This window comes from Rhineura floridana, chromosome 3 (assembly GCF_030035675.1).
Source record: "Rhineura floridana isolate rRhiFlo1 chromosome 3, rRhiFlo1.hap2, whole genome shotgun sequence".
In the NCBI taxonomy this organism is placed as follows: domain Eukaryota; kingdom Metazoa; phylum Chordata; class Lepidosauria; order Squamata; family Rhineuridae; genus Rhineura; species Rhineura floridana.
The window spans coordinates 118,250,567-118,273,563 of NC_084482.1; the positions used below are offsets into that span (position 1 = coordinate 118,250,567).

The 22,997-nt window shown below is 44.0% G+C and overlaps 2 protein-coding genes across 6 annotated transcripts in view; both read left to right on the plus strand.

Annotated features, from left to right (window-relative positions):
* The window catches only part of CYFIP2 (cytoplasmic FMR1 interacting protein 2), a 118,988-nt gene that overhangs the window by 80,043 nt on the left and 15,948 nt on the right, over positions 1–22,997 (plus strand). For all 5 annotated transcript variants that reach the window (XM_061617478.1, XM_061617480.1, XM_061617476.1 and 2 more), the window contains 3 exons: positions 14,836–14,979; positions 16,407–16,497; positions 20,904–21,034. In XM_061617478.1, coding sequence (XP_061473462.1) covers positions 14,836–14,979; positions 16,407–16,497; positions 20,904–21,034 — 366 coding nt within the window. The remainder of the gene's footprint in view (positions 1–14,835; positions 14,980–16,406; positions 16,498–20,903; positions 21,035–22,997) is intronic.
* On the plus strand, positions 142–4,771 carry LOC133380355 (uncharacterized). Its single transcript, XM_061617482.1, has 2 exons — positions 142–2,831; positions 4,754–4,771. Exon 1 carries the CDS (start codon positions 154–156, stop codon positions 2,419–2,421), a length of 2,268 nt encoding a protein of 755 aa, XP_061473466.1. The 5' UTR covers positions 142–153; the 3' UTR covers positions 2,422–2,831; positions 4,754–4,771.

Consider the following 22,997-nt stretch of genomic DNA (forward strand, 5'->3'; position numbering starts at 1 on the left):
TCAATTCAAGGCCATGCCCTTTGGCCTGTCGTCTGCCCCCAGGGTATTCACAAAGGTCGTGGTTGTCCTGGTGGCACACCTCAGGACTCTGGGGATTCATATATTTCCTTATCTGGACGACTTTCTGATTCGCTCACCATCATTGCACAAGGCATGGGAAGACCTCCATGTCACCCTGGCCTGTCTAAAGGACCATGGCTTCCTGATCAACGAGGCCAAAAGCCATCTCTTTCCGTCCAACCGCATTACACATTTGGGAGCGACTATAGACTCTCTACATGGCCTCCTCACTTTGTCCCAAGACAGAGTCAGCAAGATTCGACAAGTAACATTGGATATCCTATCATCCCCCTCGCCGGACCTGATGAAATTGGCAACGCTTCTCGGCTTGATGGTGTCCACGTTCCAGACGACGCCTTGGGTACGTCATCACTCCCGCACACTTCAGTGGGCACTTCTGCCCTTTCAATCCGACATAGCATCCAGACATCACCGCAGGATAACTCTGTCACCACAGGTTCGACAGTCACTGTTTTGGTGGACCCACGAATTCAATCTAACGAGAGGCGTTCCCTTCCAGGATCCACCACACACCCTGATAACATCAGATGCCAGCTTATCAGGTTGGGGAGCCATATGCGACAGGCAGGTGGTTCAAGGCACATGGTCTCCTCTGGAGTCCACTCTGCCGATCAATTTCCTCGAACTGCGTGCAGTTCATCTGGCCCTCAGGCACTTCGCGACCTGCAGACAGTTGGGAGCGGTGCTGGTCAGAACAGACAACGTGTCGGCCAAATCTTATTTGAACCGTCAGGGGGGCACACGCTCCCTCCTTCTTCAGAAGGAGGCCTTTCTGCTCTTCCAGTGGGCAGAGAACAATGTCGACTCGATAGCGGCAGAATATCTCAAGGGAGAGGACAACAGCCAAGCGGACTGGCACAGTCGGGAAAAGCTACTTCAAGGGGAATGGACTCTTCACCCAGAGGCTTTTCATCAGATAGTGAAACGTTTTGGCCACATTCATGTGGACCTCTTTGCCACCAGGCACAATCGACAGGTGAAGAGATTCTTCTCCCGGTATGTGACACCAGGCGCGGAAGGGACGGATGCCTTAACTTCCCGGTGGCCTCCGGGCAGACTGTATGCCTTTCCTCCGATTCCAGTTATTCCCAGGGTGATCAAAAAGCTTCGGACCGAGAGATCGGCACTCCTATTAGTGGCTCCATGGTGGCCACAGAGACCTTGGTTTCCAGCCCTTCTCGACCTGTCGGTGGAACCACCATGGCAGATTCCAGTACGAAGGGACCTACTCTCTCAGGGACAGCTCCGCCACCCGGCTCCAGAGTGGTAGGCGCTTCATGTATGGAACTTGAACGGAGGAGACTCTTGAAAAAAGGCATCTCTCCCCAAGTGTTGGAAACTATGATGGCTTCTAGACGCCCTTCCACACTCAGAATTTATGAGAGCACATGGAAGGCATTCTCATCCTGGTCACAGAAGAAAGGAATTCTTCCTCGGAAGGCGGGGGTCAACCAGATCTTGTCTTTTCTACAAGACGGATTATCTTTGGGCCTCAGACCAAATACCCTGAAGCGCCAAGTTTTGGCCTTGTCGGCAATCCTCTCCAGATCTCTGGATAATCCAATCGGATCTCACCCTTTCATCAAACGTTTCCTCAGGGGTGCGACGGTAACAGCACCACCTACGGTGCGCCACTACCCAACTTGGGATTTACATAAAGTTTTATCAGCCCTTCAAAGACCTCCATTTGAACCTCTGAGTCAGGTTTCCCTCCGTCTTCTCTCCTTTAAAGTCTTGTTTCTCGTGGCCATCACTTCAGCCCGTAGAGTGTCTGAGTTGAATGCCCTATCCGTCCATAAAAATTTTTGTATGTTTCATAAGAATAGAGTAGTCCTACATAATGTTCCTTCCTTCCATCCCAAAGTGTTGTCTACTTTCCATTGCCAGCAAGAGCTGGTATTGCCGTCCTTTTGTCCGAATCCTGTCCACCCTTTAGAGAAAGCCTGGCACTCTCTTGATGTGCGAAGAGCGCTTAAAGTTTATATTTCCAAGACAAAGCCAATTCAGAAAACAGATAATTTGTTTGTCTCTTTCCACCCTACCTCCCTAGGGAATAAGGTGTCCACGTCCACACTAGCCAGGTGGATTAAGGCATGCATATCATTAGCTTATGCCTCTCTAAGATTACCTCACCCTACTGGAGTAGTAGCTCACTCTACCAGAGCAGCGGCCACATCAGCGGCCTTTTCCCGTAATGCCCCTCTAGCGGAGATTTGTAGAGCAGCCACATGGTCCACTCCCAATACGTTCATTAAGCATTATAAAATAGACTCCTATGCTTCATCGGAGGCAGCCTTTGGGAGGAGGGTGCTACAGCACATCCTCAAGGATCATTCGTGACCACAGCCCAGCAGTATTCCCACCCTACATGGGTCAGCTTTGGTATGTCCCATCTGATATCATCTTTCCATGCACAGGAGAAGAGACATTTGGTCTTACCGTGAAATCTGTCTTCTCTGTGCATGTCAAAGATGATATCAGGGCCACTCCCTATGAGTGCTGGGCTGCCTTTATAAGCACGGTTAGCCCTGGAGCAGAGAGTGTATGAGTACTGTTGTCTTGTCTTGTTTGTGGCGTCTATTGGCCTGATTTCGTGGGCTTGTCATTGGAAACTGAGCACGGAGCAGGCGCAGACCAGGGACGGAGCTACAGTAAAACATCAGCAGTACTCTTTTGCCTTCAACCACTAGGTGGAGCTAGTTACCCATCTGATATCATCTTTGACATGCACAGAGAAGACCGATTTCACGGTAAGACCAAATGTCTCTTTCATGCAGTAGGCATATTAAGGGTTAGCTTATAAAAATAAAATTGACACAGAAAGTTATTTAAAATTAGTTTACCTTAGTTGGCATTTGTCTTGGACTGTGTCTAGTTAAAATTCAGTCATCGGGCAAGAGTCCCATTTTATGCTCTTCTCTTCTGTCCACAACCAGAATCCCCTTATTATCTCATGGCCTGCTGCTTAAATCAATCTCCTCCTCACAGTTATTGCATTAGACATGTCTTTGCTTTCACCACTTGCCTTACCAAACAATAGGAAACTGTAGTCAAGCATCGTTGAGCAAACTGATGAGCGGTTCTTAAATATGTCCTTAACAGTGATGACTGTTAAGAGAAAATGGCAGACCATCCACAGGTATGCACCTTTATAGCACCTTTTGCATCAGAGCTGTTTTAGGAATTTATTTTAAAATAGGAAATAATATGTATGCATACAACACATTTCCTGTTTTGTGAGTTTGTTCACAAAAAAGATAGTAGTGGTGTAACGTAAGCAAATCTTATTTCAGAAGTCTCTAGTTTTCACAAGTATAATGGATGGTATTCTCTGTTATTTTCTAGTGTAAGGATTCTGCCTGTCTTGATGGCATAATGGGAAATTACACTCTGCTTTGCTATGTGTGGCTGATGTGAAGCCTCCAGAACTGACAGTATTTCAAGGAAGATGCTGCAATAGTCCAATGTGGCACATTGGCACACTGTTAGTTTCCCAAAAGACACTGTGATTGCAAAACAGGGAAGGTTTAAATGTATTAGTTTGTTTATTTATTTATGAGAAACAGGAAATATATTTAAATTTATTTATCTATACCTCTTTTTAGCACAATCAATTTAGTGTACAATCAATAAAATACATCAGAACAGTTAATTCAACAATAAAACAACAAAATCTTGTTACATATTCGTAGTAGTAAAAACTGACTAAAATCAGCCCTGAGCAGGTTGTCCTCATTGCCTGACATCACAATTTAAACTCCAAAGGCAATTCTAATAAGATGTACAGCATCTTCAAAGGTCATTTAAAAGAGATCAGAGGAGGGGGTGGTTAACTCACTTTTTGCTTTGGGCATGTATCGTTATACCCACCATGGAGGAATAGGGTTTTCCCAGCCTTCTCAGATACCTCTTGGGAACTTGATCAGGGCTGCCTTTTGTACCACCTTCTGCATAGATAGCCTTTGCTACTAACTGCGCACCAAAATAACGTTTCAAATAGGTATTATAAGTACCTGTTAAAAGTATCTGTTGTGCCTGCAACAAAATGTTGTAGTGTATCCTCTCTCCGAAAAGTAGTGGACCTGCTCAGGGATCTATCCATCCATTCCCTCCAAGCAGGGCATTCCACTGTCCTCCAACCCCAATTTCCATTCTGTCCTCCCTCCCCTCCACCATGTCACTATGTATTTTGTGACTACTGAGAATGCTCAGTCCTTATAGGGCTATTTCCCCTCCCTTAAAGATATATCATACTCTATGGTTCTTAGAGTTCCTTTGAGTACAATGATACCTCCACCTTGTTTCTCATTGGCCCTGTTTTGGCTGAGAGCACTCGCTACCTGAGTTTGCTATTAAAAGTTATAAGAATGATATTCTAGTCAGTAAGCTTGCTTGTAGCTCATGGTTCTTCTGAAGAGAGCCAAACCATAAGCCTTGGTTTGGACGACATGCTAAGTCAAACCTTGGCTTAGCTTAGTGCTGCACCAAAAAGGACCAGGAGGAAGCAAAGTGGCTGTGAGCGTCTCTCTGGGAGCTCACACATTTGCTCTAACCCATGGTTTATCTTGTCATGGTGACTAAATGGGATTTGGGTAGCAAATTTAAGAATGGCAATGGGTTTCTTTTATTAACTAGTCTTACAGTGCAACCCTTTGCATGCATGTTTACTCAGAAATAGGTTCTTAGGAAAGAGTGCTCAATGTTCCAGCCTCAACACCTTCCATGTTTGAAAAGTGTCTGAAAATTCAGAACGGCAAGTACTTTGGGGTTCTTTTTGAAAAGATGGCATCATATTTATCCTCCAGGACTATGAAGTAAGCACATGTATCCATTAGCAACTGAATTATTCCTTACTGTCCCACTGCTTATTGCTACATATGAATTCAGGCAGCAACAGAGAGCTGCCAAAACTCCCACACAGAGCATGTTGATTCACAGCCATCCCATCCCTTTCTTCTCATTAACTGCAGCCTTATTTTTTATGTGTATGTGTGAATCTACTTCTGAAAATGCATCAGCTGTTAGCATTCATCAGCTGTTCTTTTCATATTCATGATAGCTACTACTGTATGATAGTAACAGTACTATGGCATGGGCTAAAATGACATGATGCAGCAACCTTGCTGAAGCTAAGCAAATTTGGGTTTCATCAGTATCTGGATGGGAGACTGCCTGAGAATACTTCTTGGGTTACATCATAGAAGAAAGGTGGGATATAAATGTAATAATGTTTACTTTATTTTTTAAAGCTTATATTCCATTATTGCTTTAGAATGCTAGGGGAATCTTACATGGGACTCTCATTGGTCTCTTATCCAGGAATTGATGAGGTGCACCCTAACAACATCCCACAAATAAATGAATTGTGCTAGAATTTCACCCAATTTGGACTTGGTACCGAATTTTTCATTAATTCACTTATTCTCTATCATTGTGGGTTGGATGTTTATGTACTGATTTTCTGCAGCTATTTTTGAAAATGGATTTAAAAAAAAAACAATCTGCCTTTAATATATCAATATTAAACATGATTATTTTATTGCTATTTCCTTTCACTTAGCGGTATTTTCTTTCAAAATATTGATATTTCTTTTAAAATTATAAGTATTAACTTCAATATTTTTTGAGAAGGAAAGAGGTGGATCAGTAAAAGCAGCAGCTAGCAGACAAAGAACGAACTCAAATCAGTACTGGCCTGTTAAATTGAGGGAATCCATTCAAACTGGCACTGACCAATGGATCTTGTTTCTAATTGTGGCAGTAATCTTTTCCCACCATTTTGCTATGGGGCAAATGTATCACATTGACTTTATATGAGCCTCTTTTTTAAATGCCTTTGGTCACTTTCTCTCCTGTAGAGTGGCCGTTCATTCGGCCAGATAGGCGGCCTCAAAATAAAATTTTATTATTATTATATTATTATTATTATATATGTTCTTTCCTGACATTTTACCTCTTCTGTTATGATGTTGAAGACTCAGTTTCCAACCCAAGGTCTCTTTGGAGCAGTTCATAGCCTTAGGCCTGTCTTCTGTTTTCAGTCGTAATAGTGGTAATATTGGGACTTTAAAAATAGTGGTTTTGGGACTTTACTGATGATGATCAACACAGTCAGTCTCTGTGTGGTTTTGAGCTGCATTGTATATTAGTGTTGGAACTAATACAGGAAGCACATGAGTTGCATTTCCTGTGTTCAAGCATCTCATCAACCATCACAGCAGGAACTTGTATACCTCCCCTGTAAGTTAGGTGCATTTCCTTACAGGAGAAATATGTGTTCCTCCTTTTGACATTATACTGTATGTGCTAATATAGGAAGTGATTTATCTACACTTCTTGTGTTCATCCATGCCCTCTTTTTATAACTATTTCTACAGGTTAAGTTTTAAATTTTAAGAAATTATTTTCTTTAGTCCATTTAAGGATAACTCCACTACTGTCCCACATAAGTGATGCTTATGTGTGTGTTTTTGAACTACTATTTATTTTTAATTTTATAAATTTATTGTTTTACTTTCACCTGTCAGCACTAGAAAATTGTGCATATTCACTTATAGGCAAAAAACCTTGCGGTTTAAGAACATACCTATAGTCCACAGATATTTCTATCAAACTTTAAAAAGCAGGGAAATTGGGCAGCTATAGTGAGGGCCTTTGGCCGAAAGGTGGGGTATGTATAAATAAATAAATAAATAATTTATTTATTTTTATTTATTTATTAAACGTTTATACCGCCCGACTAGCCGAAGCTCTCTGGGCGGTGAACAACAAAAATACTAAAATAAACAATATAATACAATAAAAACGTATAACAATAAAACACTCTAAAAACAATACAACAAATGAACAATCAATAGCTTAAGTTAAAATGCATTGGGAAAGAGGAAGGTTTTAACTTGGCGCCGGAAAGATAGCAGTGTCGGCGCCAAGCATACCTCCTCGGGGAGACTGTTCCACAGTTTGGGGGCCACCACTGAGAAGGCCCTAGATCTTGTCACCACCCTCCGGGCCTCCCTATGAGTTGGAACCCGGAGGAGGGCCTTCGAAGCAGAACGCAGTGAACAGGCGGGTTCATATCGGGAGAGGCGTTCCAACAGATATTGTGGTCCCATGCCGTATAGGGCTTTATAGGTTAGTACCAACACTTTGAATCTGGCCCGGAAGCATATTGGCAGCCAGTGCAAGCGTGCCAGAACAGGTGTTATATGATCGGACCGCTTGGTCCCTGTCAACAATCTGGCAGCCGCATTTTGCACTAGCTGCAGCTTCCAAACTGTCTTCAAAGGCAGCCCAACGTAGAGCGCATTGCAGTAGTCCAAACGCGAGGTTATCAGAGCATGTATCACCGATGTAAGGTCCTCCTTACTCAGATAGGGACGTAGCTGGGCTACCAACCGAAGTTGGTAGAACGCATTCCGTGCCACCGAGGGTACTTGAGCCTCAAGTGAAAGGGAAGAGTCTAGAACAACTCCCAAGCTCCGAACCCGGTCCTTTAGGGGGAGTGTAACCCCATCCAGGATAGGGTATGTATCCACCATCCGATCAGAGAAACCGTCCACCAGCAGCATCTCAGCCTTGTCAGGATTGAGCCTCAGTTTGTTAGCTCTCATCCAGTCCATTGTCGCGGCCAGGCAACGGTTCAGTACATCGACAGCCTCACCTGAGGAGGATGAAAAGGAGAAGTAGAGCTGCTTGTCATCAGCATACTGATGACAACGCACTCCAAAACTCCTGATGACCGCACCCAACGGCTTCATGTAGATGTTAAAAAGCATGAGAGACAGAACCAACCCCTGCGGGACCCCACATTCGAGAGCCCACAGAGCCGAGCAGTGTTCCCCAAGCACTATCTTCTGGAGACGACCCGCCAAGTAGGAGTGGAACCACAGCCAAGCAGTACCGCCAACTCCCAACTCCGCGAGCATCCCCAGAAGGATACCATGGTCGATGGTATCAAAAGCCGCTGAGAGATCAAGGAGAATCAACAGAGTTACACTCCCTCTGTCCCTCTCCCGACATAGGTCATCATACAGGGCGACCAAGGCCGTCTCAGTGCCAAAACCCGATTGAAATGGATCTAGATAATCGGTTTCATCCAATAGCGCCTGGAGCTGGCCGGCAACCACTCGTTCCAAGATCTTGCCCAGGAACGGAACATTTGCTACTGGTCTGTAGCTGTTGAAACTTTCTGGGTCCAAGGAAGGTTTTTTCAGGAGTGGTCTCACCACCGCCTCTTTCAGACAGTCAGGGACCACTCCCTCTCGTAAAGAGGCATTTATCACTTCCTTGGCCCAGCCAATTGTTCCTTCCCTGCTAGTTTTTATTAGCCAAGAGGGGCACAGATCGAGTATCGAAGTGGTTGCACGCACCAGTCCAAGCACCTTGTCCATGTCCTCGAGATGAACCAACTGAAACTCATCCAATAAAACATGACAAGACTGTGTTCCGGACACCTCGCTAGGATCAGCTGCTATAAATTGAGAGTCTAAGTCCCGGCAGATGCATGAGATCTTATGCTGGAAGTGCTCAGCAAACTCATTACAGCGAGCCACCGATGGTTCTACTGTGTCCTGCGGGCGTAACTGAAGTAGCCCGCGGACAACTCTGAAAAGCTCCGCTGGGCGGCAGACAGATGAATTGATGGTGGCAGCAAAATGTTGTTTTTTAGCCGCCCTCACCACTCTTACATATAGCTTGGTAGAAGCACTAACCAGCGCATAATTGCATCCATCAGGAGTTCGCCTCCATCTCCGCTCAAGCCGCCTCCTATCTTGCTTCATCGCTCTCAGCTCTGGAATGTACCAAGGAGCTGTATGAGCTCTGCACAGGAGAGGGCGCATAGGAGCGATCATGTCAACAGCCCGGGTCATCTCTGCATTCCACAGATCAACCAGAGCTTCAACAGGAGCGCCAGTCCTGTCAGCCGGAAACCCCCCCAGAGCCCTTTGAAAACCTTCAGGATTCATTAGTCTCCGGGGGTGGACCAATTTAATAGGTCCCCCACCCTTGCAGAGGGAAGAGGCTACTGAAAGTCTAAACTTCAGCAAGCAGTGATCTGTCCATGACAAAGGGAGAGATGTAAAACTCCCCACATCCAGATCACTATCCCCATGTCCAGTCGCAAAAATAAGGTCTAGAGTATGCCCCGACACATGTGTTGGACCACTAACATATTGAGACAGCCCCATGGTTGTCATGGATGCCATGAAGTCCTGAGCTGCCCCAGACAAAGTTGCCTCGGCATGGATGTTGACATCCCCCAGTACTAATAGTCTGGGGGATCTCAGCAATACCTCCGAGACCACTTCCGTCAGCTCAGTTAGGGAAGCCATTGGGCAGCAAGGTGGACGGTACACCAAAAGGAGTCCCAGCCTGTCCCTCTGGCCCAACACAAGGTGCAAGCACTCCAGGCCAGTGACTGTATGGGCATGGTGCTTGGTGAGTGAGATGGAACTCTTATAGACCACAGCAACCCCACCTCCCCGACCCTCAGATCTACCATGGTGCTGAACCAAGTACCCCGGTGGGCAGAGCTGGGAGAGACTAACTCCTCCCTGCTCACCCACCCAGGTCTCGGTTATGCATGCCAGATCGGCTGCCTCATCCACGATCAAATTGTGGACGAGGGCAGTTTTATTATATACCGATCTGGCATTTAAAAGCAGCAACTGGAGATCCGAGAGTTGGCTGAGAGGACAACCAACAACCCTGCGGGTGTGAGAGGGACCGGAACATGGCACAGCCACTACATGTCTAGGCTGCGTTCCCCTAACCTGGCCCATCCCTCTCACAACGCCATACCTCCCTCTGCCTGTCACTACGGTAATTGGGGCCCCCTCAAGTCCCCCCGATTGATGAGAAGACCTCTTTCCCAAGCACATATTAAAAACTTACAAATGGACACACAACACACACACGTCTAACACAATCAAGCATGCACACCAACAGTCATTCAACAACACACACACAAACACAGTCCCCTTCAGGTGTTCTGATCTTCCTTCTTGGACTACTGCTGCGGCCAGTAGAGGGCACACTGTACTGCACCACCATCGACGGGGGCGCCAAGCAGCCCAACAACGCAAAAAGAGAAAGCCAGGCCACAACGGCGACAACAGGAGGCACAAGTCACAGCAACAGGCGAAGAGAGCAGCAACAAAAAAAGCACGAGCCGAAGAGGAACGTCTCTCACTCAACCTCAAAGCGCCAAGAGGGACGTCTCTCACCCGACCTCACAGCACCTGGCTCAGCAGTCGATGGTAAGCTCACGCCCGTTCAGAGAAGTTCTTATTGTTGGCGTTCTTCCAGCCAATATCTCCTTGTGCCAATACCTCCTGATCCACCTCACCCGTTGCGAAGGGGAAAACCAGCTGGACCGAAAGAGGGGGGGGAAATGCTCCAAAAAACCCCGTAAGAGATGTTAACAAAAAGGAGGTGGCGGAGCTCTAGCTGGAGCGAGCTGCTACGCTGCCGCCATTTTCTCTCTTATGTTCTTCTTATAGATGTTATTAGATGGGTATCTCTCCTTACAGATGTTCTCAAATATCTGTAGATGGTTATATCTCTTGAGGCCTGAATCTGTAATGGTTACCCAGTATCACCTGAAGCAGAAGAAGAGCAGGTTTTCCACAGAATCTCATTGATATAATCCAGCCAAGCAATGGCCACAGTAAAGCAACGCAGCTGTCCTGTGTCGGTTCTCTTGTTGGGTGATATTAAGTTGGCTTCCTCTTCCACTCAAAGTTGCTGAGTCATAGATGATAAAATATAGGCTTACAGAAAAGTTTCTCACAGATATTTTCTCACAGATATTCACCGGCAATGTTTACTTCACAGGACAGGAATAGTCCAACAGTCAAAAGGTGGATAACAAATTTATATTGTCTTATTTCTCAAATGCTATGACTGCAGTTGTCGCATAATAGTGAATGCACCAGGAAAGCAGGAGACCTGACCTCCTCTCTGAGATATTGGACTGCCTTACAAATTGGTCAAAATGCAAACACAATTTGGGTTGGTCTTTCACAGTCCAATCCACTTCCTGTGTAGCTTGGAAGAATTTGGTAACATGCCTCTGAGCATATGGTGAGTGGTGGCAATACCTGCAACCAGCCCAAATAATAGAAAGAAGACATGTGCTATGCTGATCAGGGAGGAAGCAACGTTATAAAGACAGTGTTTTTATTCTTCAGCAGGCACATGTAGGCTCCCACCAAAATTTAAACCAAAGCTGTCACTGGCCACATCCACGCCAGACCTTTATTTCACTTTAGACAGTCATGGCTTCTCTCAAAGAATCCTGGAAAGTGTAGTTAGTGAAGGGTGCTGAGAGCTGCTAGGAGACGCCATGTTCCCCTCACAGAGCTTCAATCAGAGTGGCTGTCTATTAAACCACTCTGGCCACTGGAGCTGTCAGGAAAATAGCAGTCTCTACTCAGCTTCACAAACTTCACAAACTACACTTCCCAGGATTCTTTGGGGGAAGCCGTGACTGTCTCAAGTGAAATAAAAGTCTGGCGTGGGTGTGGCCCCTTGATTAGGCAAGCCCAGCAGCTGTGAGTCTGGCTTTTAGAACACTGACAGTTGGTTCTTACTGAGCATGCCCGACATTTTCATTGATTTCAAGCCAAAATCCCTTAAATTAATTAAACATCAGCCAGACATTTTTTAAACTTTTAAACTGCAGAAGATGAAGAAGTATGGGGCAAGGTCAGTAATAGGATTACAGGTACTCTGTGAACATGGCTGATTTTTAATGAATTTCAACAGATTATGAGAACTCTGACAGAAAAAAGTCCAACAGGGGTCTGGGGTTTTTTTTCTCTCGTTTTACGGTTTGAACTCTGGATTCTCTGTGACTGTTTTGTGTATCGCCATGAAAATTGAGAAGGTTGTTAAGCAAGTGTTTCTGAGTTCAGGACTATAGGTTTTGTGTTGAAATGAGCTTATGGGAAGCATCAGAATGGCATGGGGGTATTTTCAATTTAACATTGCAGAATGCGAAAAATCCATGCTGGCTATAGTATACAGCCACTCTTGTGGTTGTATAATTAGATTGTGAGTACAGCTGGTATATGTATAGGCTCTGAGCAGCAGACCTGATCAACGTGTAAAGGGAATGGTCTAGGAGGCACAGTCCTGCTCCTCACCTACTCCATATGTTGACTGTAGTTGTCTAAACAAGTATAGTGTTGGGAAACAGGACTCTAGCAAATTTATTGCTTATTCAAAATTCACCAAGACACTCCCATTCATTGGAGTGCTGATCTGATGTTCAGACCTGCCAGTTGCTCCAACGTACCAGGAATCCTTAATGAAAATGAAGTGCCATACAAAGCAAAGAGTCCTTGGCTTACAGTGCATCATAGATATGTTGTGCATCAATTTACTGTGGCTAGGCATCACCAGTGGTACTTATATTTATTCAAGTAACTGCCGTAGTCATTGATATCAAGATATGGTCCCTTGTTGATGAACAAGATAATGATTTGTAGGAGCTGTAGACATGATATTAGGATAATACAAAGAAAGCCAGAAGAAGGCCAAAGGGTACTTGTTGGACATGGTAAACAGGAAAGACCATCCAAGGACTCTGGGTGGTATTCAGTACTAGTCCTATTCAGTGTAGATCCATTAAAATTAATAAACATGACTAGCTTAGGTCCATTGATGTAAATGGGTCTACTCTGAGTAGGACGTAGTTGAATGCAACCCTCTTGTTTTAATAATCTTGCTGTAATTGCACTTCATTCATATAAGATTTCTTTAGTGTGCATTGTTGGTATAATGTAGGCAGCGTGACAGGCACTACACATTGCATTTACAGCAGGGGTGGGGAACCTTTGGCTCTTCAGATATTGAACTACTACAGTGCTCATCATCCCTAATTATTAGCCATGTTGGCTGGAGATAATGGTAGTTAGAGTCCAGCAACATCTGGAAGGCTACAGGTTCCTTATCATGGTTCAATAACAGGAGGGGGATACTTTAAGATGATTTGTGCTTTATGGGAGTTGTTTGGGGAATGATGCTTTCTGGTAGATAGCTTCCCAGGATCAATGTCTTTCTGATGCTAATTGATGTCGTACTGATTTTAGTGTTATTGTAGAAAGGAGAGTGATGTATGCACCCTGTCTCCTGGAACTAGTAATTCACACCAGGCACTGAAAATATCAAAGATTTCAGTGTCTCATTTAAAACTGATTGACAGTTCATTTCAAGTGTGAACCAAAATGAATGTTCCTCTCCAATGAAGATTCCAGAGATGAGTACTGTTAACAGTCTGCACATTTGTAAAGCATATCTGAAGAGACAACTGGAACCTGAGAGCCAAACAAGATTTCAGATTTCCTGAGCAGCAGTTGTAATGTTTTGTTCCAATACCCAACCTATACATTTATGGAATTTAACACTGAGTTGGATCCAGATTACATTTGTTGCCCTTAGATCCCACTGATTAAGTTTATGACTTAAACTAAGTTCCACTTATTTTAGTGGGAATTAAATACAACTGTGCCCAACCCACTGTCAAGATTTTCCTCTTTCAACAAGCCTTTTAAGTTGAGACCTATCCCAGTCTGTGTCTGTGTTGGAATTGCTTTTAATATGTTTTTAAATCTTTTTTTAAAAAAACAATATGTTTTTTAACCTTTTTTTAAAGATGTCTTCAAAGCTTTTTAAAAAATGTTTTTAAAGTTGTTTTGTTTTAATGTATTTTAAGGTCTGTTTTTAGGATGTTTTAAAGTGTTTTTAGTGCTTTTGTTTGCTGCCCTGGGCTCCTGCTAGATAGAAATCAAATAATACATAAATTAAATAAATAAGACAAAAGCAACAGGTGGTGAGCCGTGCAGTTCTAAATAGTCTATTCTATTGGTACTGCAATGCATTTGTTTATCTGCAATGCTGTTTGGAACTCTCCCTCCCAGGTTGAATTTATGTTCAGCCTTGTTCTAGCACCAGGGTTGGGAAAAGTGTAAATGTGTTCTTCCTCCTCCTTCCCCCAAAGCCTACTTCGAGCAGTTCACATGGAGACAGCATGCATTCGCCATCTTTGCTGTTCTCAGGGTGATGTGAGATGTAATGGGGGGGAAAGCCTTAGTTATTTAATGGGTCTGCTAGTTCAGCAGAGACTTTTGGTCATCTATCAAATCATGTTTGTCAGTTTACTTTATGCACTCAGCTACATATTGGCTCCTCATTTAAAAGCTGTCTGACATATATCTTTGTCTTTAACAATCTGTATATGCCCCAGTGCATTTGAGCATCGTTTCATGTGGAGGGCACTGCTGGGGAACCAAGTAAGCAGCCTGCAATGTTTCAGTTTCAATATTGCTTGTAAATGGTGATTCACAGCACAAGCCTATGCATGTTTACTCAGAAGGCAGACACATTGAGTTCAGTGGACCTTACTTCTGGATAAGTGTGTACAGGAGGGCAGCCTTAGAAGAATATGTCTAAAGTTGGCAAGGATATGCTTGTTTTCCAGATAATACCCAAAAAGGAAACTGATAATAACAGGGAAAAGAATGGAGCATGAAAGGCACTTTTGCTTGTGAACAGTGGCTCTACAACTTTTCACAGAGAATTCCAGATTCTATCAGCCAATACCCTCCCACCCCTAATTTCTGAAATAGGCTTCAAATTGGTGAAATTGGAACATGTTTACTTAGTAATCCTCAACCTTCAAACCATTTCTATAGCTGCTCAATATATTTTGAGGATCCCAATAACCATTTTGTTCCTGTTTTTTCCCAGCCACTCAACATTGCCTATAGTCACATCTATAGCTCCTACCGAAACTTTGTGGGGCCTCCTCATTTCAAGACAGTCTGCCGGCTCCTAGGATACCAAGGGATTGCTGTAGTGATGGAGGAACTGCTGAAGATCGTCAAGAGCCTGGTAATGTTAAAGTTGGGGAATGAGGTTCAAGCCAGGAAGTCAAACACCTCTGTGTCTGAAACATGATTTTATATTTTAGAACATGCATTTAGAATATGATTTCAGTTACACTGAAATGCCTGTTTTTGGTTGGCAGAGTATCTCCACTGAAAATATTATATTCTGGACTCTTATTGTGTTGTCTTGCTACTGCATGTGGGAGCACAATTAAGCATCAAGAATTTGGGAAATGCAAGAAGTTCCTATGTCTATCCATGGTACACATTTATATCAGTTCCTGAATTTACACCCAATATCCTCACTTCACAATTAGGAACCTAGGAAGCTGCCTTATCCTGAGTCAAACCAACGGTCCCTCTAGTTCAATATTGTCTACAATACTGGCAGCGGCTCTCCAGGATTTCAGACAGGTTTGGGGGCCAGCCCTACCTGGAAATGCTGAGGATTGAACCTGAGACATTCTGCATGCATAGCAGATACTGTGCCACATGGTGGCGCAACCTAGCCATTTTAGCCAAATGCTCTCCCACTGAACTACGGTCCTTCCCAGGGTCACCTGAAGCTTTGTTCAGAACCTCAGGTACCTTTTAAAAAAACACAGAATGCCACTGTTGAAAATCATTTTGATAAACACATTGATGGGTGGAATGTATCCACTTGTTAATAGTAAGAAAGCAAAAATATTTTCCCTTTTTGAAATGTGCAGATGTTCTGAGTAAAGCTGTTAACAGGGCTGGTGTGTACCTTTTACATTGTTTGCTCAACACTACGAGACCTAAACAGAAGCAGCCCTTACCCCGATGCCAGATAGATAGCCATTTTTGAAAGGGGACTTTCTAATGTACTTTGTGATATGGCATGGGTCTTGCCCTCCAAAGAGAGAGAAGTTTTAGCAATCTGATTGGACATACTTTGAGTCTGCCTAAATATTGTATTAATTTTTTGTGTGCTGCCCTGTGATACAGATATTTGCAGGACAGCTCGCAACAATGAAGTAGTTCTTTGGATCTGAGCCCAGATCACAAACTGAATGGGGCCATGTTCAGGGACCACAAATTGTGACCATAAATTCTAATCTGGTGAAAGCTGCAAGAAGCCTTACTGCTTCCGATTGTCTCCAAAGAGCAGCACAACTTATGGAATGAGCCCCCACCTCACTCAGTTTTGAAGGCACACAGAGAAGCAATAAGAAGGCCTAGCTTCTCCCTCAAGACTTGAACTCAGGAGAAGAATGGGGAATTGCTGCATCTGAGTGCCTCCGAAGCTCGTCAGAGATGAGAGCCACAGTTATTGGAAACCATAAATTTTGGGTGACTATCAAAGCCAGCCAGACTTTGAGAACCCCTGGCCAACTTTGTAAAAGAGAATAACCTTTTGACTTCAAGGTGATCTTTTAGCTGACTCTTATGTTCTGCTGCTTCCGATAGTTGCAAGGGACCATCCTTCAGTATGTCAAAACCTTGATAGAGGTGATGCCGAAGATCTGCCGCCTGCCAAGACATGAGTACGGCTCTCCAGGTTGGTGCTTAGAACATGTCATTAGACGTCTATAAATGTGAATTCTTCCCTATGAAGACATTTTGTATTCTCTGCTTTCACCAAGCTGCTCAGGATGGCTTATGTGGAGTCATCCTGCTGTAAAATAAGTTAAGCCAAGAGACAGTGACTTGCCTAAGAGGTAGTGAACATGGATTTTGAACCCAAGTGCCCTTGGCTTATTTCCAGTATTCTGTTCAACTCACCACACTGACATAATTAGAGTGCCTTTATGTGGAACTTCCTGTGGAGTCATTTTGTTGATTAACCACTGAATTAGATGTGTGGAGATATCTCCTGAAAAAGTGAAGATTATGGAGAGCCCATGCCGACATCACACCAAAAGCAGACAGCCTGGTTATTGTGCAAGAAATCTCTTCTGCCCATCTGCCCCAAGAGGTTTCAGGTGGGGAAAGAGTTGTGTTTGTCCTGGATGGGAGTTGGGCACATGTGGAGTCAGCATGTGGACACACACTACATCAATAGTGGCCTGGGCAGAACTAGGACTACTATATAAGGTTGCTGCAGCCCAGTCCAGCTGTCTTTGCTGTTCTCCTACCAGCTCACCCTTGGGTCCCTGTGTGGGACTAGCTGCTATGAGAATGTTTAGCCTGTATAGCAGATATCCTCCGTTTTGCAGGATTTCTATTTTCACCTACTCTGCACTGTGTTCTTGGTAGGGCATTGCAATTAGTGCTGGAGGCACCAGGTTAACTATGTTATTTATTTATTTATTAGATTTATTAGTTGCCCATCTGGCTGGCTGTCCAGCCACTCTGGGCAACGTACAGAATAAAAACATACAAATACATTAAAACATTAAAATCTCAACAATATAATAAACCTAACCCACCCCAAAAGCCTGTCTGAAGAGCCAGGTCTTTAAGGCCCAGCGGAAGCTCATCATAGTGGGGGTGTGATGGAGATAGTTTGGGAGGGAATTCCACAGAGTGGGAGCCACAATAGAAAAAGCCCTCTCCCTAGTCCTCACCAGTCTGGCTGTTTTAACTAGTGGGATAGAGAGGAGGCCCTTTGAGGCTGATCTTGTTGTGCGGCATCCTTGATAAATAGGAAATATTAGTTGGTCACAATAGCAGGTCTGTGAGGAAAAGTTAACACAGATAGGGAAGAACATATGTGAGCATTCCAAGGCCCCTCTAAGGTAATGGGGGATTCCTGAGACTTGACACTCAGGGCTATGATGTTCTTTAGGGCTAACTTCTCTTACCCACTAAGAGTCAAGGGGCTCATGTGAGGGATGACTCACAAAAGCCTTCCTCAACACCTGAAGAGGTGTGGCCAGTGAGAGGAGAGTAGGAAATTTATGACCTCCAACCCAGGGCCGGGACATGCTTACCCTCATTTCTGGCAGGTATAGTTTACCTGTTGGCTGCTGCAGTTGTTAGTATCCCACACAGATGCAGTTATTTATTTATTTATATTTTTATTTATTTATTTTATTTATTAGATTTATATACTGCCCGACTAGCAATAGCTCTTTGGGCGGTGAACATAAAATAGCATAAAAATACAATAAATAACAAAATAATACTAAATAATACAATCAAAAATCCAATACAATAACATTTTTAAAAGTAAATCAATTTAATTTAAAATGCTTCAGAGAATAGGAAGGTTTTGACCTGGTGCCGAAAAGAGAGCAGAGTCGGCGCCAGGCGTACTTCCTCGGGGAGACTGTTCCATAGTTCAGGGGCCACCACTGAGAAGGCCCTAGATCTTGTCATCACCCTCAGGGCCTCCCTGTGAGTTGGAACCCGGAGGAGGGCCTTCGTAGCAGAACGTAATGTACGGGCCGGTTCATATCGGAAGAGGCATTCCGCAAGTTATCTTGGTCCCGCACTGTATAAGGCTTTATAGGTCAATACCAACACTTTGAATCTGGCCTGGAAACATATTGGCAACCAGTGCAAGCGGGCCAGAACAGGTGTTATATGCTCGGACCGCTTGGTCCTTATCAGCAATCTGGCCGCCGCATTTTGCACTAGCTGTAGCTTCCGAACTGTCTTCAAAGGTAGCCCTACGTAAAGCGCATTACAGTAATCCAAACGTGAGGTTACCAGAGCATGTACCACTGCTGTAAGGTCCTCTCTACTCAAATAGGGACGTAGCTGGGCCACCAACCGAAGTTGGTAGAACGCATTCCTAACCACCGAGGCTACTTGAGCCTCAAGTGAGAGGGAAGAGTCTAAAGAGACTCCCAGACTACGAACCCGGTCCTTTAGGGGGAGTGTAACCCTGTCCAGGACAGGGTATATATCCACCATCCGATCAGAGAACCCGTCCACCAACAGCATCTCAGTCTTGTCTGGATTGAGCTTCAGTTTGTTAACTCTCATCCAGTCCATTGTCGCGGCCAGGCAACGGTTCAGCACATCAACAGCCTCACCTGAAGAAGATGAAAAGGAGAAGTAGAGCTGCATGTCATCAGCATACTGATGACAACGCACTCCAAAACTCCTGATGACCTCTCCCAAGGGCTTTATGTAGATATTGAAAAGCAAGGGGAACAAGACTGATCCCTGCGGGACCCCATATTGGAGAACCCGCGGTGTCGAGCAATGTTCACCAAGCACTACCTTCTGGAGACGACCCGCCAAGTAGGAGCAGAACCACTGCCAAGCAGTACCTCCAACTCCCAACTCCGCGAGCCTCTCCAGAAGGATACCATGGTCGATGGTATCAAAAGCCGCTGAGAGATCAAGGAGAATCAACAGAGTTACACTCCCTCTGTCTCTCTCCCGACATAGGTCATCGTACAGGGCGACCAAGGCTGTCTCAGTGCCAAAACCGGGCCTAAAACCCGATTGAAATGGATCTAGATAATCGGTTTCATCCAATAGCGCCTGAAGCTGGCCAGCAACCACTCGTTCTAAGACCTTGCCCAGGAACGGAACATTGGCCACTGGCCTGTAGCTGTTAAAAATGTGTGGGTCCAAGGAAGGCTTTTTCAGGAGTGGTCTCACCACTGCCTCTTTCAGACAGCCCGGGACCACTCCCTCTCGTAAAGAGGCATTTATCACTTCCAAGTTAGATCTTGCTTGTATTAAAGTTAAATGAAGGGCTCAAGTTAACTCAGTGACATGTGCCCCACCTCTTTATTCTGGATGAGGGCACAGACCAGTGTAGAATGGTGACCAGATAAGGCCTCCAGTGTGGCATGGGAAGGTTGGACATGGACTGAATAGCAGCCAACAGTAAGCCATGCCAAAGAACAACATCTGTGCTTGGGTCACCTCTAAGGAGCACAGTGGAGAGGATCTGTTTACTTGACAGCAGCCACGACTGGGAGGTAAACTGATGAGGTAGGCAGTAGCACTCTTACTTTGTTCAGTGTGGAGGAAGCCTGTGCTGCTTGATAAGGCCAGCCTGCACTGAACAAACTGGCCCTGTGATTGCCACCAAACCCCTTGTTCTCTTGCTGGTTACTGCCATCAGAGTCAGGGATACTACTCCCTGCTTAATGTACACCCTTCTTCATCTGCTGCAGAAAAAAATCAATGTAGAGGGGAGAGAGATATATATATATGTACTGCATTTGTACTGTGTAAGCTGCCCTGTGGGCCCATTTCGAAGAGGAAATAAACCATCTGTGCTGCTGTTGGGTTTGGGAATTATGTGAATGCACTAGAAAACAATTCCTTGCAACAGGAATTACTGTAGTGTCCCTGGTGTATCAGAATTGTTGCTAAAAATATGGTTAGTTTCTCTTTTTTATGTTTGCTTTTTAGATTGGGTATTATGATATTTCTAAAAAGATCTCACACGATGTGGCAGGTGTCGCTGCCACATACTGGGAGAGGCAAAATGGCAAACAGGTTGACGGGGTGGAAATGTACCAGTGGGATCACCAGATTGTCTCCTCTGGTGCACCCATACTGTGCCAGCCTCCCCATGGCCTTGCCCCTCCTGGTAAGCAGCTACACACTTGCCAGGAATCTAGTGTTGTGTCTCTGCCCCACAGGGTTAGCCGCTGCTGTGTATTTAGGCTATTTGTACATTTACAAGGCTTTTGAGAAAGGAATGTTTCTGAAACGCATTATAATAAATGCTATTGTCTTTGGAGGGAAGGGCTGGTAGTGGTCCTATCCCAGTTTTGTGGTTGTTTGTCAGTAGTTTCATGCCACATCATTCCAAATTTGATATGTAAGTATTTGTTGTGCTGAAGCAGGACTACAGCAGCCCAGCGGGACAGACATGGCTGTAGACTTCATGAAAGGCTGAAATGAAAAGGAGAGCACATAAGGCAGACACTGAGGATCACAGCTAGCTCCAAAGGGAATGGCAACTTGCTCTTCATAGCTGGTATCTTTCTTTCCTGCATATCCATCCCTAGTTAATTCCTTTCTTTTTCTCTTGCTTCTCGCAAGGAATCCTGGAGTTTTTCCATCACCAGCTGAAGGACATCATTGAGTACGCAGAGCTCAAGACTGATGTATTCCAGAGTCTGAGGGAAGTGGGTAATGCCATTCTTTTCTGCCTTCTCATAGAGCAGGCCTTGGTGAGTTAAAATGAATTCTTTAAAGAATTGGCAGGGTTTAAAAAAATAAATAAATAAAGCACAACCAACCAGATGGGCTAACTCAAAATTTACTTGTGTTAACATAGATGTGAATTAATGAGGGTGGTACCATTTAAATATGTATGATTAAAAAAGGTTTGGCATAAATTGTAAAGCTATGTAAAAGAGAATAGACTTTAGGAGATAAGTCATTGAAATCAGAATCTACAAACTGTGGCATCTGGGAATTAATTTAATGTGAAAGTGGTGTGGATTATGGGTTGGTTCCAAACCCAGAAGGGCTCTGTGTTTGGAAGAAATCACAACAGATCACCATGAGGCTTCATTGTGGATTAAGGCTGCAATCCAATACACACTCACCTGGGAGTAACTCCCATTAAACCCAAGGGAGTTTACTTCTGAGTAGACATGTATTGGATTGCAGCCTAAGTGTGTTACACACACATGGCATGGAGCTATAGTGATAAGGAGAGGTTTGGGGCTCATTTACGTGGCATTTTTATGTGGGGTAGATCCTGTTTGAAGGCAATCCCAACAGTCTGTATCCCGGTAACTTCATCCCTTGCTGGTCTCTTGCCTGTTTTTATCTTCCCCACTTCAGATTTGGCAGCAATAGTGGTGTCTGTGCAGATTGCATACTTGCATGACATTGATGGTTGATTCTGCAAAAATAGTGCCTGGTTTTTCAAGGTACCTGCACTGCACTGCACATCTGATTTAGAATAGCACTAAACCAGGAGTGTAGATAACTGCTCTTTTGAAATACCTTAGTGCCCAACTTAATCCTCCTGGTTCTTCTCACCATGTGTTAACATGAAGAATATATCTGCTTAAGATACTTGACTGTATCATAGCTCTCTTGAATAGTGCCTTCTCCCATCGGTTATGTTGGTCCTTCAGATCTACATAATGTAACACCTGTGCTTGAATGTGTACAACACCTTCTTTTCCCTTTTACTGGATACTTAATTCACCAAGTTACTTCGCATATTAGTGACACATTGTTAGCGTATTAGGCAGCCAATATTATCTTGCCATAGGAGCAAGATGCCAATGGCAGCATGGAGGTAAGCACATTGTCATAAACCAAGGAAAGGAATTCTGGGAAGGACAATTAGCAACAATTATATGTGTTGTCTGTGTAATAAACCTAACCAATCTGCCTCTCTGTTCTCAGCTCTTTAGTGAAGATTTTGGATAATAAAGTAAAATGAATGATTCCTTTGGACTTTCTGATGGCCATAAAGGCATACAGAACTCAATCTGATACAAATCCAGTTACCATGTATAGTTTTACTATGGATTGATTTATTAATTTTTCCTCTATGAAACTCTATCTCTTGCTTGTGACTGAAGAGAGAACATTTTGACACAAGATTGCTTTTTTTCTTTCTTTCTTAATTTCACTGTTCTGAAACAGAAAACATATTATTCTGGATCAAAGTACCAGAGTACTAGTTGTTTTCCCAGTAGAAGTTAACTCCTAGTAGAATGGTCTTTTGACAAAGACCTTCTGAATTCATGATTTCCTGAACATCATAATGCCATTCAGTCTTTAGTATGATTATAAAAAGTCCAACCACTTCCTTTTCCAAGGACAAAATAATCTATGATTTACTAATCTATTAACTTGATCCAGTGCTTGGGATGTGCAACAGAGTACAGATAGTTTTCCTCTAACTTAATCCTGTGATAAACATAAGGCACATGGGCAGAAGGAAGCCTTCCTCATTGACCCTTATGGGAGAAGAAAGAGCCTCATGTGCTCGTGGAATTCTTTCTGTCATAGCCAGCAATGAAAGCCTCCCCTCTGTGTTTGACATTGTAGGGCAAGACAAGATAGGACAGATGTCCTAATTCTAGCAGGAAGCAGTCACATCTCACTATACGGTTAACTATTTATAAAATATTGCAGTAGAGGCTGAAACCCATCTTCTAAATC

What these genes read in the sequence shown, in the direction of transcription:
- LOC133380355 (XM_061617482.1), top strand. Translation starts at nt 154, where the DNA reads ATGGGAAGACCTCCATGTCACCCTGGCCTGTCTAAAGGACCATGGCTT.